The 20,565-nt window shown below is 42.1% G+C and overlaps 1 protein-coding gene across 1 annotated transcript in view; it reads right to left on the bottom strand.

The window, feature by feature from the left end:
- Positions 1–901: 901 nt before the first annotated feature.
- Positions 902–20,565, bottom strand: part of Samd3 (sterile alpha motif domain containing 3) — a 41,821-nt gene continuing 22,157 nt past the window's right edge. The window contains exons 7-10 of the mRNA XM_038340377.1: positions 9,126–9,326; positions 2,875–3,046; positions 1,385–1,467; positions 902–1,180 (exon numbers count right to left, since the gene is read on the bottom strand). Of these exons, the coding sequence (XP_038196305.1) occupies positions 902–1,180; positions 1,385–1,467; positions 2,875–3,046; positions 9,126–9,326 (735 nt within the window). The remainder of the gene's footprint in view (positions 1,181–1,384; positions 1,468–2,874; positions 3,047–9,125; positions 9,327–20,565) is intronic.

Below are 20,565 nucleotides of genomic sequence, written 5' to 3'. Positions count from 1 at the left end.
TTTTCCTTGTGGGATTCTTCAGAAAACTGAGTGCTGAGTCTTGTTAGATCCCAGAAGTACTGTCTCACCATTATTATGAGTGAACAAATACATTTCTAATGAGACCATAGGCTGAGCCTGTAGGGAAGGAACCATGGAAGATGGACATGCATGCTCACCCTGTGCCAAAAAGAGTATCTACCAAGGAGGTTGCCTCAAGACTGCAGCTGTCCTCATGTTAGATATTGATAGAAGGAAACCAAAACGTATCAGACCAGGCAGGCCATCTGGGGTAAGGAAACTGAGGATTATGTATTTTTTAAATATTAAAGTTCAAGATATTTCCAATCAATGTTCTAACCAAAAAGACTTAAGAGGTTGTGGTCCACTTCCTGAACTTTCAAGTTATCACACTGAGTTAATCCAGGATCAGATCCTAACTGGGAGGACGGCACCTCATAATGTCTTTTAAAGACTGACACTTCTGACCATGTAATCCTAGCCATAGAATTCCTATGAACTCAGATCAAATGCCAAGCTTTTAAGTAATATTTTATTATTAAACTTAACAGAGAGCTTAAGTATCTAAGTTAAGGACAGATGCATCAAAAAAATTATTGACACTTGAGACAACATGATTTTTCCAATCCCTACCTCTGAGGCAACCCTAAATCATTCTACAATTGTTTATGAAGTTTCAGTTGCCGTGGAGGTTAATTCGGATACTCTTTTTTTAAAATATTTATTTATTATGCATATATTTGTCTGTGTGTATGCCTGCAGGCCAGAAGAGGGCACCAGACCTCATTATAGATGGTTGTGAGCCACCATGTGGTTGCTGGGAATTGAACTCAGGACCTTTGGAAGAGCAGGCAATGCTCTTAACCTCTGAGCCATCTCTCCAGCCCTAATTCAGACACTCTTAAGTGATGGGAAGCTGAGATCTGATTTCCTTTTCTTTCAAAGATGGAAAACAGGGGCTCTGTGCCTCAAAGATCAAGGTCTCCAAAAAGTTGAAGGTTTGGGACAGTCTTCTCGGACACTCAATTCCAAACACATGAAAAGCGGCCACCAAAGCGGCCAGGGCTGTGACACAGTCGTCCACCTTGGCAAGCTTCTCTTTGTCCAGATACAGAGAGAACTCGCAGCCGTTGATGTGGAAAGGGTTTTTAACTTCCAGCACCGGGGTGGATGCATGCACCTAAGAAAGAGGAATGGCGTCACTACCCACTGATACGTAAACCAGCGAAATGATAAAGCCTGCCTGAAATTCACACGACATTACTGTAAATAAGCTAGTTACGATATAACCTGATTGTGAACATGATAAAATCAACTTGAATAGATCACCGACCTCATAAGTTACGTGACGGTATAAAATGAATGACATTAACATACTGCATACCTTCTCATTCACGACAACAAAAAGACTGGGATCATCCCCAAAAACATCTGGGAGGAGTAAACATGTGGCCGTCATCTTCATATCTGTCAGAACAAGCATGTCCAGGTAAAGAAAATGGGCTTTGAGAAATTGTAAGGAAACCTCCCATGGAGATGTTGGGTTTGCTTTTTACTAAATTATCGTTACCTTCCAGTGCAAAGAGCAAATCTCAAGTATTTGCACAACCACTTTGAGTATGTGTATGTGTGATCTGTGTACATATATGTGTGCATCTTTACGTATGGGTGGGTGTGCATGTAAGTGTGTGGGGTACCCAAAATTGACACCCAGTGTCTCCCTCCATTTATTTATTGAAAAAGCATCTCCTGTTGTGCCTGGAGCTAGAACATTCAGCTAGTCCAGTTAGCCATCTTGTCTCAGAATCCTGTCTCTGTCTCCCAAGCGCTGGGATTGCAGATGGCCACACAGCTGCCCAGCTTTTCTATGGGGTCTAGAACTCCTGTCCTAATGTTTGCATAGCAAACACCACTGTGATTGCCTCCCCCCACCCACCCTCCACACACAACCATTTTGAACAAAGATATTCTAATGAAAACTTCCAAACTTCAAGTTTTCCCTCTAGGTCATGGCCAACAGAGGCCAACGGGCTGTGCTGTGTCCATTGGCCAGGATGATTTAATGTGTTTGCCCTTGCGGTGTGTCTTATAAAGTTAAAGGGTACTGGTGTCCATAATATAACTTTATAATGTTGAGTGTACTTTTTGAACCTAGGCTTTCTCTCTCTCTCATTTCAAAAATTCTGTCCTGTCTACTCGAATTTCACTCATTGCAGCAAAACCCTTCTTTCTGTAGTTATAGACGTGGCTGCGACCCTCCTCCGCCCCTGTGGTCACAGACATGGCTATGACCCTCCCCCATCCCTGTAGTTACAGGCATGACTGCGACCCTCCCCGGCCCCTGTGGTTATAGACATGACTGCGACCCTCCCCGGCCCCTGTGGTCACAGACATGGCTATGACCCTCCCCCGCCCCTGTGGTCACAGACGTGGCTGCGACCCTCCCCCGCCCCTGTGGTCACAGATGTGCCTATGACCCTCCCCCATCCCTGTAGTCACAGACGTGGCTGCGACCCTCCTCCGCCCCTGTGGTCACAGACATGGCTATGACCCTCCCCCATCCCTGTAGTTACAGGCATGACTGCGACCCTCCCCGGCCCCTGTGGTCACAGACATGGCTATGACCCTCCCCCGCCCCTGTGGTCACAGACGTGGCTGCGACCCTCCCCCGCCCCTGTGGTCACAGATGTGCCTATGACCCTCCCCCATCCCTGTAGTCACAGACGTGGCTGCGACCCTCCTCCGCCCCTGTGGTCACAGACATGGCTATGACCCTCCCCCATCCCTGTAGTTACAGGCATGACTGCGACCCTACCCCGCCCCTGTGGTCACAGACGTGGCTGCGACCCTCCCCCGCCCCTGGGCTTGACTGACATTTCAGAACTCCTTCATCTGTATAGTGTTTCATCTCCTCTTGCAGCGCAGTGTTGATTGGATTGTCCACCACGGAAAAGGCAGTCAGTATATTCTCCGAGTAGGACTCCAGAATATGCCTTGTTTTCTTATAGATATCTGTTCTTGTAAGAAGTTGGACTTCTCGGAACATCTGATAGAAGAAAGGAATACAGGTATGCCAGGCCACGTGTAAAGGTTATTAGCATTCATAATATAAGGGAGTGGATAGCTCGTTGCCATTGCGTGAAGCTTTGGCAAATAACATAGACTATATACCTGAGTTCTTAGTTTCTTAGTGTAGTGGCCATCGGACAAGCAAGGAAAGAAATGAAAGTCTGAAGTAAATAGCGACACAAATAATGGATACAGAATCAAAATTTTGGAGCCTGGTGTGATAGCACACACCTTTAATCCCAGTGCTCAGGAGGCAAGGCAAGTAGATCTCCGAGTTCAAGACCAGCCTTGTCCACAGAGCAACTTCCAAGACAGCAAGGGCTATTTAGAGAAACCTCTCTTGAAAAACAAAACAACAACAAAACCTTAGGGAAACATTTGTTTTTATTTTATTTTTGTTCTATTTTAAGGAATTGGATGTTTTGCAATACTAGAATTGAGAATAAGGTCAATTACCAATTAATATTTTAGATATAAATTCCACTAAATGAGGATCACAAACAGTGAATACACACATATTCTGGCTGCCACATGGGTCACACAGGGAGAATTCTAGACATGTTTCTTTATATAAACCACATTTTTGCCATTACAGTTTATTTTCTTAACATAAATCCAGACATAGCGGGGAAGAGATACTCTCTCAATTGAGAAATGGCCTCTATTAGATTGAACAGTGAGGACATCTGTGAGCATCTTCTTAATTGCTAATTAATGTAGGAGGGCCCATGTGGCACCTGCCTGGGCTCTGTAAAAAAAAAAAAAAAAAAAAAAAAAAAAAAAAAGGCAAACCAGAGGAACAAGCTAGTAAGCACTGCTGTTCCTCCATGGTTTCTGCCTCAGTTGCTGCCTCCAAGTCTCTGCCTTGGCTTTTCTTGATGATGGACTGTGTAACCTTCAAGCCAAATAAACGGAGTTGGTTTGGGTCTGCGTTATCACAGCAACAGAAACCAAGCTAGGACTGTTAGGTTTCCGTAGCATCCAGCGAGAGGCACAACAGGAACCCTATTGGATTTTCAGACAGAACTGTTGAAAAATACCCAATCATAGGACCCTAAAGGAGTGTTTTAGAGACTGTAAGATGAGCTAAACAACCTACAATGTGTAGAACGGTTGGCCTCTGAGCTAAAGCAAAAACCCATGGAAGCCTCTTGACTCCAAACTACTTTTCTCTACCTTTCCCAGAATTTTCTAAATTTGGCTTCTCAGAGAATTCCACCCCTACTGCCCCTCCTCCTTTGTTGACAGAACAAAACCATTAGACCCCTAGTCATCTACACCAGTATGAATTAATTTAGTCACCAGTGTCCCGAAAATTGTAGCATTTAATGTTACCCATAGGGCTTCACGGTTCCTTAGATAATTTAGTAAATCACAAATTGACCAAGGATTAGGTCTGAAAGTTAAGTCAGTCGAAGCTGGAAGTCATCATGGCACAGTGAGTCTCAGCAGGCCAGCTCTTAGTGGAGCACTGAGCCTCAGGAAAGGGCTCTCACTAGGCAGACAGGAAAGCAACTGTTAAGAAGGTCGAATTTGCCACTTGCCTGGGCCCAGGGTTGTGGGGGTTTTGTTTTTTGTTTGTGTGTTTTTGGCTTTTGTTTGTGTTTTTTCTTGTTGTTATTTTGAGATAATTTCAAGTTGATATTAAAGTTCAAAGAAGTAGAGCTTACAGATGCCCCTCATGAAGACAATAAATAGTAAGTAGACATGACACCTCCTCTTAATTTTCCTATGTGCACTTCCTAAGTACAAAGACATTTAAAACTGGGGAATCTAATTTGCTGTCTCATTCAGATTTGCAGTAGTTTCAGTCATATTGTTTATAGATTCAGGGTTACTTGTAAAATGTAAATACCATATCTCAAACCAAGTCTCTTGCCTGAAATAACTGCTAGATTTCTTGGGCATTTTTGAAAGATGAACCATCGCTATGGATACCCTTTCTCCCTGTTTGTGTAGTATTTCCCCAGGGCTCATACATTTGGGATCATAAATGCTTGCATTTCTCACTGGATCAGGAACACTAAATGAGAATGTGTCCCTATAGAGAAGAAACAAACTAACTCTTATCAGCTGATTAAATTGGAATCCACCAGCTTTTCCTGTCTCAGCATCTGAACTATGTTGAATTTTATGAGAAGACATATTGAGAATAATGATCTTTTGTATGGATTTTTGACACAAGGATTTGGTAGGGAGTCTATGGAGCCCAGAATGACTTAAAACTCATTAGGTAGCCCAACCTGCCTCCTGCCACCCAAGTGCATGGATTATAGACAAGCACCAGAACACCTGCCTAGCTCTCGTAACTTGATCTACCAGATTTAATGCCCATTGCTGCAAACACCACTGTGTTCACTCCCAAGTGGCATTTGTCTTATTTGCCTTTTCTAAAAGTATTGGTTGGCACTCTCCTTACCGTGGAGTAGAATTTTCTCTTCTTGTACATTTACTTATTATTTGTAATACAACATACTAATAAATTCCTATTTCACTAAAAGAGTTACAAATATGATCCTCAAAATATTTATATAATTTTACATATTTTCCAGATTTTTCCAGTAGAGGATATGTCCTCTTGACATAGCCCAATAGTTGGTGAACATTTCCTCCATTGTGGCATTTCACGATATTTCAGGCTTGTTATATATACTGCACATGTATGTGCACAATGTATGGACCGTGTGTGTGTTTCTTAGCCATAGAGTACACAATGTCTCTTAAAAGTTTTAATTCTTTCTGTTGGAAAACACCATTTAGAAATTAAAATTTCAACCCACAAAATGTGCCTCTTTCTCCAGAAATGTTATTGCTGTAGGCATTCTCATAAAACAATGCTGAGGAATATGTTCTATATACTGTGAACGGTGTCAAGATAAAGGCAGAGTGACTTATTTCAAATACCAACAAAAGAGAAGCTAAGAGGCCACACAGGAGGATTTCACACACACACACACACACACACACACACACACACACACACACACATATATATATATATATATATATATATATATATACCTGATCACCAAACCTGTCACAACCATAACCATGCATAAAGGCCACCACAAATCTTATACACACACAAAAGACTTCTGCAAGGACACTTGCAGACGCTTGCAATAACCTTGATATTGACCTTATAGCCAAGGATTATTATTTCAAAAGCAGTGTATGTAATCTTCCTCATTTTGAGTTTAGATCCTGTTTTTTTCTATCTTCACTATGCCTACTCCTTACCAGAGCCAATAATCTCACACGGTGGTTTCCATTTTCAAATCCAGTATCCACTGAGAATCTCCCATGTGCCATTTAAATGTCAAGGAAGACAAACATAAAAATGAATGACTGCTTATGTTCCTGCATATAAGTAGACTCAACCATACTTTGAGATCTAGCGTAGCTCACAGAGCTTTCTCTAGCCTTTCTCTTTCCATGCTTCTAACTTTGCAGTAGTTGTAATGATCTGTTCTGTCCCTTTAAGAGACAAGCCCTCCCTCCCCCATCTGCTGAGGCAGGCAGATCTTACTTCCTGCTTGAAGCCCAAGTCTCTTGCTTTTCCATCTCCCTCTCTAAGAGGCAGCTTCTGTCTTTCCCTCTCTCTCTTCCTCCCTCCCTCCCTCCCTTCCTCCCTCCCTCCCTCCCTCCCTCCTTCCCTCCCTCCCTCCCTCCCTCTCTCTCTCTCTCTCTCCCTCTCCCTCTCCCTCTCCCTCTCCCTCTCCCTCTCCTCTTCTCCTCTTCTCCCTTCCCCCTCCATAACCTCACTCTGCATGGCGTGCCTATCTGTCTGACTTTTGCCTGCCTCATGGCTCGCTGCCTGGGACCAGCCACCTGCCTTCGGAGACCTGTGGCATGGTCTCATGCACCATCCCTGCCTGGGACTGACTGCTCTCAGCACTCCCTGCCTGCTGCTTGCTCAGGGACCTGTGGCATGGTCTCATGGCCCACTGTCCATGAGAACCTTCAGCGTTCTTAATTAACCCATTACATATGGGCCATGACTCAGATTCAAACCAGATTTGCTGTGGTGGTAAGTTTGTTTGGGTTTTGCCCTTGACTGGGATAAACCAAGTGAAGGGACGATTCTTACTCACAAGGCATGGACTTCTGGTTGCTACACGAGTGTGTGAGTCCTCTTATCGAACTGCGTGCTTCCCTTATCAGCCCTCAGTTGTTGGGGGGAGACCGACCACCCCAAACCAAAATGATCACACAGAAACTATACTACTTAAATCACTGGTTGGCCCGCTAGCTCCACTTCTTATTGGCTAACTCTTACATATTAATCTAACCCATCTCCATTAATCTGTGTATCGCCACGTGGCAGTGGTTGACTGGCAAAGTTTTAGCATGTCTGTCTCTGGCGGAGGCTCCATGGCTTCTCCCTGACTCTGCCCTTCTTTTTCCCAGCATTTACTTTAGTTTTCCCCGTGTACCTCTATTCTTTTGCGCTCTCAGGCCAAGCCAGTTTTCTTTATTAATTAACCAGTTGTATTCACAGCATACAGAGGAGAATCCCACATCACTCAGTCCTGTAGCAACCTCCCTTTTCAAGGCATTAGGGAGACCAGATACCAGACAGGGAGCTTCTTTGCATGTCCCCCTCTTTGTCCAGAATCCTGTCCAGCAAACAACAGATGCCCATCGTTCCCAAACCCTGGGCTCTTCCTGTTGGGCTGAGTGGGACCACTAGGTGCTGCATGTTCCCACCCGTCAGAACAGCCATCTCACTGTATCTCTGAACAGCAAGTAGCTCTCCCACCAATGATGCCAGGCCAAGGAGCTAGGGCCTGCAAGCCAATGCCTCACCTAGTTCGGTTTCGCGGCTCTATCCATGCTGGCAGTATCCCTACTCCATTAGAGCAAAAAAAAACCCTCACATTCTTTATAAAAGTTTTCCACACTCTATTAGCTTTGTTCTTAGGTGTTTTGGTGAAGTTATGGGTTTTGTTTTGTTTGTTTTTTAGTAAAGGTCTCACTATGTTGCCCAAGTTGGCCTTAAACATCCTGGTGTAAAGCCCCCCCCCCCCCCCCGCCTCATCTTCTGATTGGCTGGGGGACAACAGTTTTAATTCAGAACCCACTTTCACTTAACTAAGAGGTGGCTATTGAGGCTGCTTCACAGGAAGGAAACCGTGGTAGCATCTCAAAGACCTCAAGAAACGTCTCCACCCTCATAAATCACTGCCCCGCTTGGCTTTCATCATAGCCATAAAGCCTAGTGACAGAATCCTATATGAAGTATTATACAATCTAAAGTGATTTTTTTCATTAATTTTTAAATTTTCTGTGGAGGCTGAGAAGTGGTGGCAAATACCTTTAACCCTAGCACTCTGGAGGCAGAGGCAAGAGGATCTCTGTGAGTTTGAGACCAGCCTGGTCTACAGAGCAAGTTCCAGGACAACTCCAAGGCTACACAGAGAAACCTCATCTTGAAGAAAAAAAAAAGATTGTTGAAAGAGTTTTAAAGGAGAGGATACTAATGTTCACAAGGTGGTGGTGCATAGGGTTTAACTGCCAGGGCTCCTCCCCCAGCAGTCCCTTCTCTTCCTCAGAGCCTACATCCCCAGCAAATGAACTCTCAGTGGTTACAGGACAGTGAAGCAGTCAAACCACTTTAAGATCTGGTTGGTTTTTCTCAAATAAACCCTTTCTTCCTAGAGCAGCTTTCGGTTATGGTGTTTTATCACAGAAATGGAAACCCTAAGACCATAAGATTTGTTAGTATAAAAGACACAGAAAAATGTTATATGGGAGGAGTTCTAAACATACCAGTCTTAACCGTCTAAACGCAGACACCTCGCGCCCCCCCCCCACTATCACCCCATCCTGTGCCTACAGGAAACGCTGATCCTAAAGATGTGAGCGCTTGTTTTCTGGAAGGGGCTTCCTGCAGCTTTGACTGGCTTAACTGTCCTGCTCACACCATACTGAGAGCCACACCCACTGCCATGACAGTCTGTCTGGTCACCACTCCAGACAAAAGAGGAAGAAAACAAATGTGATGCAAACAGGACGCCAAGACCAGAGACTGTTCTACGATGCAAGAAGCGTACCTGGTAAGGGCACTTCAGGAAAGGAAACATCGTGAGAATGTCCTTGAGAGGTGCTCGGCGGTCAATCATCTTTCTTCTGATTTCCAGAGTCTGGCTCATCCTCTTGTCAATTTCTTTCCAGTCCTTGTCTGTTTTCATAAATTCCCGCTGGAACCAGTGAATATGCTCATCCACCTCCGATTCTAAATAAACGAATTCTTCCTGCCGAATATTTTCAAAGTATCAGTTAATCTCATGTTTCAAGACAGGAGAACTTCATGGAAACCTGGCTCTCTGAGGGACTGTTATTGCACCCTTTATGATATATCCCTAAGATGAGCATCATCATATGTAATTTCAGTTGGCCTTGAACGTGGTTAACCAAGGGATGGTCATTTATGAAAGAAACTTAGGTACTTATAGTGGAATTATAGTCTATTTTTTTAAATAAAATAACGTTGCAATTGTTATATTTATGCCCGTGTGTGTCTATTTCTCTGTATGTGCGCCATGTTGAACCGGCCATTATGAGCTGCTCAGTGTGGGTGCTGGAACTGAACCCAGGTTCTTGGAAATAGGAGCAAGTTCTGTTAGCTTCTGAGCCATCTGTCCAGCCTCCAGTGCTCTTGAAAAATTTAAAAGAATCCAGGCGGTAGTGGCGCACGCCTTTAATTCCAGCATTCAGGAGGCAGAGACAGGCGGATCTCTGTGAGTTTGAGGTCGGCCTGATCTACAAAAGCTAGTTCCAGGACAGGCTCCAAAGCTACAGAGAAACCCTGTCTCAAAAAAAAATTGAAAAGGGTGTGGAGGACCAAAATTGGGAACCTATTTTTCCACCCTGATCAAAGGTCAGAGAGTTGGAACTTTTATTTCTTCAAGGTTATTGCCTGTTTCTACCTCAAAGGTCCCACCTAGATTTAGACCACATAATTCTGCTCTCGCAAGGTTAATTGTCAGCAGGTGTTGACTAATAGCCCCACCTTGTATTTCAGGAATAGAGAGGTAGTTCTGTTCCTACCCCAAACAAAAGTCTAAGGATCCAACTAAATTCCAGTTCCCTTAGGGAGAAACAATGGATTCATTCCACCCGTGGAGTGGTTTGCTTACAGAATGTTTTGGTCTAGGGTGTGAGCATTACTTGTCTTGTTCTAGCTAGAGAATGTTTAACTAAAAATGTAGACCGCAACCTTCTACTGGTCTGTTCATTTCCTTGTATTATTATTATTTTTTTTTAAATCTTACTTCTACCTCTTGGGGACAGGTTTTTTTTTTCAAATGGAAATTAAACGTGGGCGATTTCAGTAGTCACTGCAACTCCCTCCCAGTACTATTCTATGTTTTCTGTTTTATTATTTTCACTCATGACTTCGTACCCTTTACTAACTTTTCTAATCCCCATATCCCTACCCTGGTAAGTGGTATTTTTTTTTTGAAGCTGGTCTCCAACAAAAAAATTATATTAATTTCTACTTATCTGGTTATATGGAATCAGATTATCCAGAAAATTCACAATATACCAATGTTAATTCTATGCATTTAACTCTTAGAAGACAATAAAAGGTTTTAATTAAGGTTTTGTTATTTTTTCTCTCTCTCTCTCGTGTGTGTAGGGGTACACATGTATGCACATGAGTATAAAGGTCAGAGGTTGACATTAGATAGCTTCCTTGATTATTGGCCATACTGTTGGTTTGTTTGACAAGGACTCTTAATGAACTGAACCTTAGTATCACCAGTTGGCTGACTGGGAGGCCAGGGATCCTCCAGTCTGTACTTCTCCATCAGTGGACTCAGGTCACAGGCTCGTGTCACCATAGCCAAAAGAATGCTGAAGACTGAACTTAGCTCCATGTTTATTTGATAAACACTTTACCCACTGAAAAGTCTACCCGGTTCTTCTTCTTTTTAAGTACCCGTTTTATAGTTACTGACCATGCCAGGCCAACAAAATTCAAATGAACAACTGGTTTTTTGTTGTTGTTTTTTTGTTTTTTGTGACAATACATCATCGATGTGTCAGCCTTGTTCATTATGTACTGAGTGCGTTGGGAGTAGCAAAGACTAGCTCACGGACCCTTGCTAAAAAAAAAAAAAATCTAAGACCACAGTGTTGAAGAAGCAAGAAGGACCCCTTCCTATAGAAATCCACTCTGAGGAAACCAACTGATGACATCTGAATGGAGGTTAACCGGCAGTCTAGCTCTCCACGATGTAACACACAGTTGTTACCTGTCCGTGAGGAAGACGACATTAAGGAACTAGAGGGCTCTGGCATCTAAGCGCCACAAACGCTAGGGAGACTTTGTGTCCATTCTGCTGTCTGTGAGCTCAGGATGGCTCCCCAGACAAAGATCAAGTGACTTCCTAGAAAAATATCATTCATCACAACAGCTTAAAATAAAATGTCTCCAATCTTATGTAAATTTCGTTAGAGATAGAAATCTTTCCACAAAGAAGAAGTAGGGGTTTTAGAGCTAAATTCTACTTGACATTTGAGGTTGAGTGCTCTGAAGTTAGGCAAAGTTTGCCATAGAATTAAGAAGAAAAGAGAATGCCTCCAGCCATTCTACAATGCCTCTCTGATGTGCCCCTCAAAGATGATCGAACACTGTAAGAAAGGGGAATTCAGATCACATCCAAGAAAGAGGTTGAAATACCAAGGACCAGGAAAACTAATGGGCTTATCACTGAAATGCAGGGTTCATTTGACATCGCAAAGGAACTATGGAACTAAAGATAAAAGTGACCGATTTCTCCTAATGTTTCACAAGTGATCACACTGAAATCCCTGTTTGGAAGCCATTGTTATGGAGAGGTTTGAGACATAAAAGAGAAATGCTGTGTATTAAAAACCCCATCATTTATTTGGCCAGTCCAAATGTACATAAAGATTATATAGTGCATGAGCCAGTTTGAGATAAAAACACAATCATTTCCAATAATGTTGAAAAGCTTCTCAGATAGTTCCACATCTATTTATAATTTAAGATAAAACATTAATCAGAGTAAAATAATACACATAAAAGACTATAGTCATTGAACAACAACAAAAATAACATCATGTTCATTTGTGGAACTTTTCAAAAGGATTCTCCTCAAAATTAGAGAAATGTCAAATATGCTGTATTATATTCTTATACAGCTGCCTGTTGAGACAAGGAAAGAGAACCAGGTACCAGTGAGATGATTAAGTGGGTAAAGGCACCTGCCAGCAAGTTTAACAATCTGAGTTTAATTCTGGGATTGAACTCACAGAGTAGAAGGAAAAAAACCAAGTCTACAAGTTGTACTAAAACACACACACACACACATGCATACAGATGTCATAAAATTTAATTAAAAGAAAGAAAAATATGTTATAAAACCTAGTGCTAGAAGGGAATTCTCATTATTCCTAGGTTATGAGATTGTTTAAGGAAAACACTAGAGCATACCCACTATGGCTGAGGGGAGATTTTCTGAACTGTTGGAAACATCAATACACATCATACTGACAAACAAAAGCTATGTTTTGTTTAGGGAAAGTTTTACCGTGTAGCCCAGGCTGGCCTCCGCTTCAATTCTTCTACTTGAGCCTCTTAAGTGTTGAGACTACAGACATGTGTCATTCCCCAGCTAGAAAATATTTTCACTATTTCAAAAATCAATACTAAAGTACTTTTAGTGTAATCAGTAATAAATCTAAGAAATGACACGCAAGGTATGCTTGAAGAAAATTTCAGTAATAAATAAATGTGTGGACTGACTATTTATAGTTAGAAAGATTCAACATGTAAGAAGTCATCTTTTTTCCAAAAAGAATTATAGGTTCAACAGCATTTGTATTAATATATAAATTACCCATAGCTGGAGAGATGACTTAGCAGTTAAAAGCACTTACCCTTCTTTCAGAAGACCAGAACCCCTGTCAGGGGGCACACAACTTCCTGTAAACCCAGCTGCAGGAGATCTGATGCCCCCTTTTGTCTTCTATGGGTACTTTCATGCAAGTACATATACATACACACAGACACAGATACACATACACATAAATAAACAGCAAAACAATTTTTTTAAAAAAATGATAATTTTCAAAAATAAAAACAACTAGTAACTTGATCAAATTCTAAAACTCATGAAAGCAATATGTAAAGCCTAAGAGTGGACCCAGGAGATGTTTAGTTGACAGAGGAACTGGTTCACAGACCGGCTGATCTCACTCTAATCCTTGGATTCGACAAGGTGTCAGGAAAGAGTCAGTTCCCGAGACTTGTCTTCTTGCATTCATGCTTATGCCCCCCCAACACACATGCGCACACCACACACTCGCACACATATGCACACCCTCCACACACACACTACACATACATGTGCATGCACACGTAACAAATACATATGCACACAATGCACTCATATCACACCTATCACGTCTGTCTCTCACATACACATACACATACCACACACATGCACAAACACAAGTACACACACATACACAACACACACATTCATACAAACACACGCACCCATGCACACACCATCCACATGAGCATACACCACACACACATGAACACACACCACACCCACATACATGTACTCAAAACAATTTCAAATTCAAGCATAAGGCTCTTCTGAAAAAGAAGAAGGGAGTGATGGAAAGGTATCCAGATGTTTCACAGCTGTGTAATCAAGGAATGCTACTGTTGTTGCAGAGGGAGATGGCTAGAGTAGTGCAGTACAAAATACTTTCAGACACAAAACCAGAGAAGCAGCAAAGACGGACCATAGGTCCCTGGGTAGAGAAGGGCTGTTTAATGAAAATATACAGCATTAATTTGCCCAAAAATAAAACAGAATCCTTCATGGTTTAAGGATTCTAATGTTAAAGGCAAAACTCTTTTTTAAAGAATAAAGGAAATAGCAGAATATTTCCCACTTCAAGGTGGGAAAAGATTTCCCAAAAGTGTTAAATCAAAATAGAAATGTCTGATAACAATAATTGTAATAAAATGACAACTTTGCCTGTTAAAACACACCCAGGAAAAAAATTAAAAGGAAAGACACAGACTGAATAAAGATACTTACAGTGGATATAATTGATAAAGCAATGAAATACTATATATATATATATATATATATATATATATATATATATAATTCCTAAAAGCAAGTAAAAACTTCACAGTAAAAAACATGACCAGGAATTTTATGGAGAAATAAATGTGAACCATTTACAAATATATGAAGATATTATCAATCTGTAATTATAATAAAAATCAGTACCAATAAAATGCCAATTTATTTGCAGTAGTTTTGAGTGTGAAAAAGATCCAATAATAAGTGTTACTCAGGGACTCAAATTCTACTGTCACAGAAACAATTTTGCTCTGGTTTACAAAGTTGCATATTTGCATGATCTCTTAGCCAGCAGCTCCACACCAAGCAAAAGTCTTTGGCAAAAGCTCCTGCATAGGAAACAAGGCAGCATGTCCTAACAGCCAAAACCAGACACAGGTCAGACGGTGGTGGACAGGCGAGCAGCCAGATACAGCAGGGTTCCCTGTTGCATTAGATTACCCAGCCCTGGAAAAATAAATAAATGCCCCATTGAACTCAACACCCTGATTGGATCCCAACGACATTACAGCAAGCAGAAAACAGGAAGCTATCCAAAATCAATCATATTCATGACTCCACATCTCAGAAATTAGCCACATGGAACAAGAGATTCATTGGGAACTTATGCATCGATGGCAATAAATAGTTATTGTCTTACAAAGTCGTGAATGATGACATAGAATTCCAAGGCACAGTTACTTCCAGAGGCCATGGTGTTGGTGAGATGAGTACTGAGGGAGGGAAGGGGAACTCAGACCCATACACTGAAACTGGCAGTGATCCAGTTGTAAGCTAAATGACACCCTTGGTGTCCATTTTGTCTCATAAATCATATATATGCCACACACCACACATTGTTTTGTATTATCTCAAATGCATAGACAGTATCTTTTAACAAAAAATGTCAATATTTGCTAAAAAAAGTGAATCTAAATTTGAGTTACAGGAACAGCTTATCGCCATTGAAATATAATAGCATTTTGTTGCTGAAATTGACTTTATAAGCTACTATATGCATAAGGTACTTATCCACTGTGCCATCCCTTACCTGTTATGACACCAAAATATCTAGGCAGCTCCTATGTGATCTACTCATAGGACTAGCAACGTTTAGGGTTTGTGTCCCAGATTGAGTGTATTTACTTATTAGAAGAGGGCATCAGAATTTTAACTTCTCAATACTCTTGCCCCTTGAATGACTTATCTATAGGTGTGTTGCTAATGGCCTTTATCTTGTCAGAGCTCAAAGGAATTTAGAAATTGGTTGGTCCAGGTCTCTCTCCTTAGGAATGAACACACAGATCCTCAAAGTCAAAGTGACTTCTCAAACACAGAGAGGGCCAGAGGAAAGAAGATGTTTCTGCTTGCTTCTCTTGTTCCCAAGGTCCATTCCCTAGCAGTGAACACGGTAGAGGGGGAGCAGCACATCTGACTCGTACAGAACTGCCATTAAGGTGTCTTTCATAAAGAAAATGTGAGATGTGCTCTCATAAGAAGAGGCAAAGGGAAGAGGAAAGAAAGTTGAAGGCCACAGACACCACTCGTGTCCCGGGAAACAGAAAAGGACATACAGGACAGTGGCCTCAAGGGAAATCATCATCAATTAATCAGGAGATGAACACCAGTTGGATTCAGATGCATAGATCTTCCTTTACCACACTGATAGGTGTGGAGTGGTCCCTACAAGACCAAGAGGCTCAGCTGGAACATTGGAGTTGGAGTCTCAGCTTATGGCTGAGACAGAAATGAGAGGATAAATATGTCCAAATTAGATGTCAACAGATGATTGAGCCTGCTTTAGAGAAAGGAAGATAAAGGATAATTAAAATGCTATTAACCCCTTCCTTCCTTCCAGAGGTGAAGGAACTCAAGTTGCATTTTACTACACAAACTTTTGCTTTGGACTCTGCAGTCTGAATGATTCTGTAAAACAAAAAAAGCATCTTGTTATGAGCCCAGTGTGAAGGTACAAATCCATCATCCCAACATGTGGATCCCAGGAAGACAGACGTTTAAGGTCATCTTTGGCTACGTAGTGAGTTCAAGGCTAACCTGGGCTACCTGAGAGCCGGCATCAAAAACAAAGTGGGTCTGGAGAGATGGCTCAGCAGCTAAGAGCACTGGCTGGTCTTTCAGAGGACCTGTGTTAGATTCCTAGCACCCAAACAGTGGCTCATAGCCCAGAGCAATTTCAATGCCAGTTTATCCAATGCCCTCTTCTGGCCTCCAAGGGCAGCGGGCGCACATGTGGTACACGCATGGAGGAGCAGGCAAAACATTTCCACACATGCAATCTTTAAAGACTTTAAGCATGTTATTTAAATTTTTCTTTCTCTTTTAGTATACTATCAAAAAAAATCTACTTTAATGGCACTGTGGGAAACAAAGTCTGCTACTATGGTGTTGGCTATTAAGTATCACTCTCTTGTTCTCTATTTTTTTCAAAGGTTAAATGAACTTGAGAGACCAGATGTGGTAGGCACTAGGCACTTGTGGGTACTGACCAGTTTAAATCTGGCTAGTTCGTTTGAAGGGCATCCTGGTAATATTAGCTTTCAAAGATTTCATAGCCAAGGACAGAATACAGACTATATCATTGATTTTTATAATAATTACACATTGAAATGATGATACGGCGACCACAGTTGGTTCAGGAAAAGATACTATTAGCACCAATTCCATCTGCTCCTTTTTCTCTTTCATAATGTGGTTCCTAGAAAATTAGAAATTACCTATGTGGTTCATATTATGTTTCAGCTGAAGAGGGAGGGCCGTGTTGGAAGCTGGGGGTTTGTTCATACCGAATTCCAATTGTGCCTGTTTTTAATTTAATTGTCATTAAGTAGAATTTGATGTTTTCCCTATGGATTCTGATCAGCCTCTGGGCTAGCATGCAGGCCTGCCTCTGAGGCGATCAGCAAGTGGTTTGCTCCCTAAGTCTTGCCCAGTGCTCTCGAGTTTTCAGCTGACTAGTGAAACTTCCCAGCATTAGTAGATTAGCTGCCCGCTGATGGCAATAATTGCATTCTTTCCGGAATACAGCTAACTGGCAACATTTTTCTTCATTTTCTGCTGTCTAGTTTGGTTTTGGACCGAGAGAGAAACATCTGTGGAAACGGATATAAAAATAATGAGTATTTATGCAATTAATAACTGTGTGTCAGCTGCGGTATGAAAGAAATAGCAATGCCCTGAGAAACAGCCAAGGGGGCTCTGTAAGGATTCCTGGGCAGGCTTTGGCACAACTTGCAACCCATTTTATTTCTGGGCCAAGCAAAGTAATACAAAATGCCGCTTCACAACTTTAAGCAAAGGAGTTGCGTACAAACTGAATAAAGAGGAAAATGTTTTAAGGAGCAAGCTGAATGGTAAATACAGTGTCGGTAACTTAACAAGTGGTGATTAATTAGCGTTTCTCATGTATTTAGCAAATACTTGGAAAGCTTTAGGATACAAGGGCACCATTAAAAACACCCATCAAATTCCTATGTCACTATCCTACATATGTAGGTTTAAAAAAAAGGAGGTCCAAATTCTCAAGTTTCACATCCCAGTGGGATAAATATTCATTTTATTTCCGTGTTTCAGGTTCTGAGAAGTGTCCTTAAAATTAAGGTCACATTGGAAACAATCTGTCCCTAGACTGAAGGCTGAGACAGATTTCCAAATGTCTTAGGAAGGGAAATGAAAAGTGGATGTGTTTATATAGAGCGAAATCATTTTCCCACTTTTTAAGCAGACTACAACACGTGGCAATGCTTCTCACAGATCTCCCTTGCCGGCTATAGAACAAAGACACGAATGCTCTGAGACCCGTGGGGAGGAGGCAGGGCCAGGCAGATCCTCAGAGACACATCTGTAACTCTGGGAGGCTGACAGGACAGAAAAGTCACAGAGAAGCAAAGCTGAAGCCTGGAATTCCCAGTACTGCTCAGGCTAGGCATGTGTACTGGCATCCCACAAAAAAGTACTAAGAATTTAGATCTTTCAAAGGATATGTTTAGAGGGCTGGATACATCTATCAAACGTTAAGATGGGGCCACTCTTACAGAAGACCCAACTTGAGTTGCCAGCACACGTGGAAGTTTGCTCACAACTACTTGGAAATCAAGCTCTAGGAGATCAGACACTTCTGGCCTCTGTGGTCACGTTCACACATAGGTACATACTCCCCCCCCCCCACACACACACACATACACACGCACATATACAATAATAATAAAGCTGTACATGATGGTGCACACACCTTTAATCCCAGGACTCAAGTGGCAAAGCCAGGCAGATCTCTATGAATTTAAGGCCAGCCTAGTCTACACAGCAAGTTCTAGGCCAACCACGGCTACCTAATAAGGTCTTATCTCAATAAAATAAGCAAATATTTTCTTTAAAAGTTTGTTTATAACCCAATGGTTTGTTGGGCGTGTTTAGAAGAAACCCAGAGGGTCTTCAAGGGATCCTTTGGATAAAGAGACATGGGGAAAAGAATAAACATCAGCCTGTGGTGTTGTGTGGGGCTCGAAGGTTCAGTGTCCCTGTGTACGTACACCAGCTGCCCTCTCCCCACTTGCTGGATGAGAGCAAACAGGACTCCTCCCTGTAGCCCTCTCCACCCTGTCATGGTAGCCTCCAAAGGAGCAAGATGGTGTTGATCATGGTGTGCCTTGGGCTGGCCAGTATGTAGAAGCTTTTCCTGGCCCAGGGATCCTACTTCAATGCAGCAGCCCTCTCCTAGTCCGCGATACTTTGTAGCATGAGAAAACTAATCCTACAAAGTAGGCCTGAGTCCAATAGGAAATCAATCATCCTTCCCCTTATTATGAAGTAATTCATTCACTGGCAGTAAAAAAAAACAAAAAAACAAATGCCTTGACACTAAGCACGGGTGATAAACACTCAGTAGGGAACAGTAAGAAGCGAAAGCAATGAGGGATGGCATGACTCCAAGAGAGCAGCAGAGCAGAATAGGGAATAGCAGCTTACACGATGACCGAAGTTAGATGATCTGCTTTGAGAACCTATAGTGTTTTTATTAATTTGCTGTCCTAGTTAGGGTTTCTAGTGCTGCAATAAAACATCATGAGCAAAAGCAAGTTGGGGAGAAAAGGGTTTATTTGGCTTGCACTTCCACAGAACTGTTTATCATGGAAGGAAATAAGGATAGGATCTCAAACAGGACAGAAACCGGGGGCCAGGAGCTGACCCAGAGGCCATGGAAGAGTGCTGTTTATTGGCTTACTCTCCTTGCTTGCTCAGTCTGCTTTCTTAGGAAAACCAGAACCACCAGCCCAGAGATGGAACCACCCACAACGGTCTGAGCCCTCCCTCATCAATCACTAATTAAGAAAATGCATTATAGCTGGGTCCTTTGGAAGCATTTTCTTAACTGAGGTTCCCTCCTTTCAGACAACTCTAGTTTGTGTGTCTAGTTGACATAAGATTAGCCAGCATATTCAGCAATAAATATACAGTGAAGTACAATTAAGTGGAAACTAAACAGAATTTTATAAAAGTGAGTCAGCAAGAGGGTGACATGGGTCACTGGGCCAAAGGACATACTACATAAGCCTGGTGGCCTGAGTCCAATCCCATAACCCACATGAAGATGGAAAAAGAGAACTGGCTCCACAAAGCTGTTCTCTGACCTCCACACATGCACCATGGAGCACACATGAGCACATACATCATACATGTACACCGATAATTAATTAAAAACGAAAAGAAGCATAGTGTTCAATGCATGGAACTATAAATTATTTGGTTCTGGATTATCTGAACATATTCGCTGACTCGCAGCAGGCTACCAATACCCTGCTCTCAGCCTTCCTCCTATTTTATTTCTTTTGACGCTGAAAGGCAATGCCTAGGAAGTGACAGAACAGCCACCGCACTGGTTGCAAGGCCAGTCTAGCGGCACCATGAGGACCGGAGATGGGAAGAGAAGGCATTTTAAAAAATGGCAAAATACCCAGCTTCTTGAGGGATTGGTCTAGAGATGAAGCTCAGAATCCTGGCAAGGCAAGCCAACCTTAAAATATGGTGCAAGTATTGGTGGAACAGCCAGAGGCACTCCGGCACACACATGCAGGTAGGGCATTGGCATTGCTCCTGCTTCAGCCACTGTAGCCAAAAAACAGTTGGTGCAGAGCTGACCAGAGAGACTGTAGAAGGTGAGGATTCGGAACAAAATATCTGTAGCCCCTGATCAGAGCCACACAAGTTTCTTTGTAAGAAACCTGTCTTTGTTCCTTGAGCTATTTCCCATTCTTGGGTCCTATCACCAAAGAGGAAAAACAAGTCAGAGCGAAAAACAAAGCTAATCAAATCAATCCCTTCTCCTCCCATATCCCTTCCTCTAAGAGGCCCAATC

Source organism: Arvicola amphibius, chromosome 8 (genome assembly GCF_903992535.2).
Source record: "Arvicola amphibius chromosome 8, mArvAmp1.2, whole genome shotgun sequence".
NCBI lineage: Eukaryota > Metazoa > Chordata > Mammalia > Rodentia > Cricetidae > Arvicola > Arvicola amphibius.
Note: the sequence above shows the minus strand (reverse complement) of the source record. Positions and strands in the feature narration are given on the sequence as shown.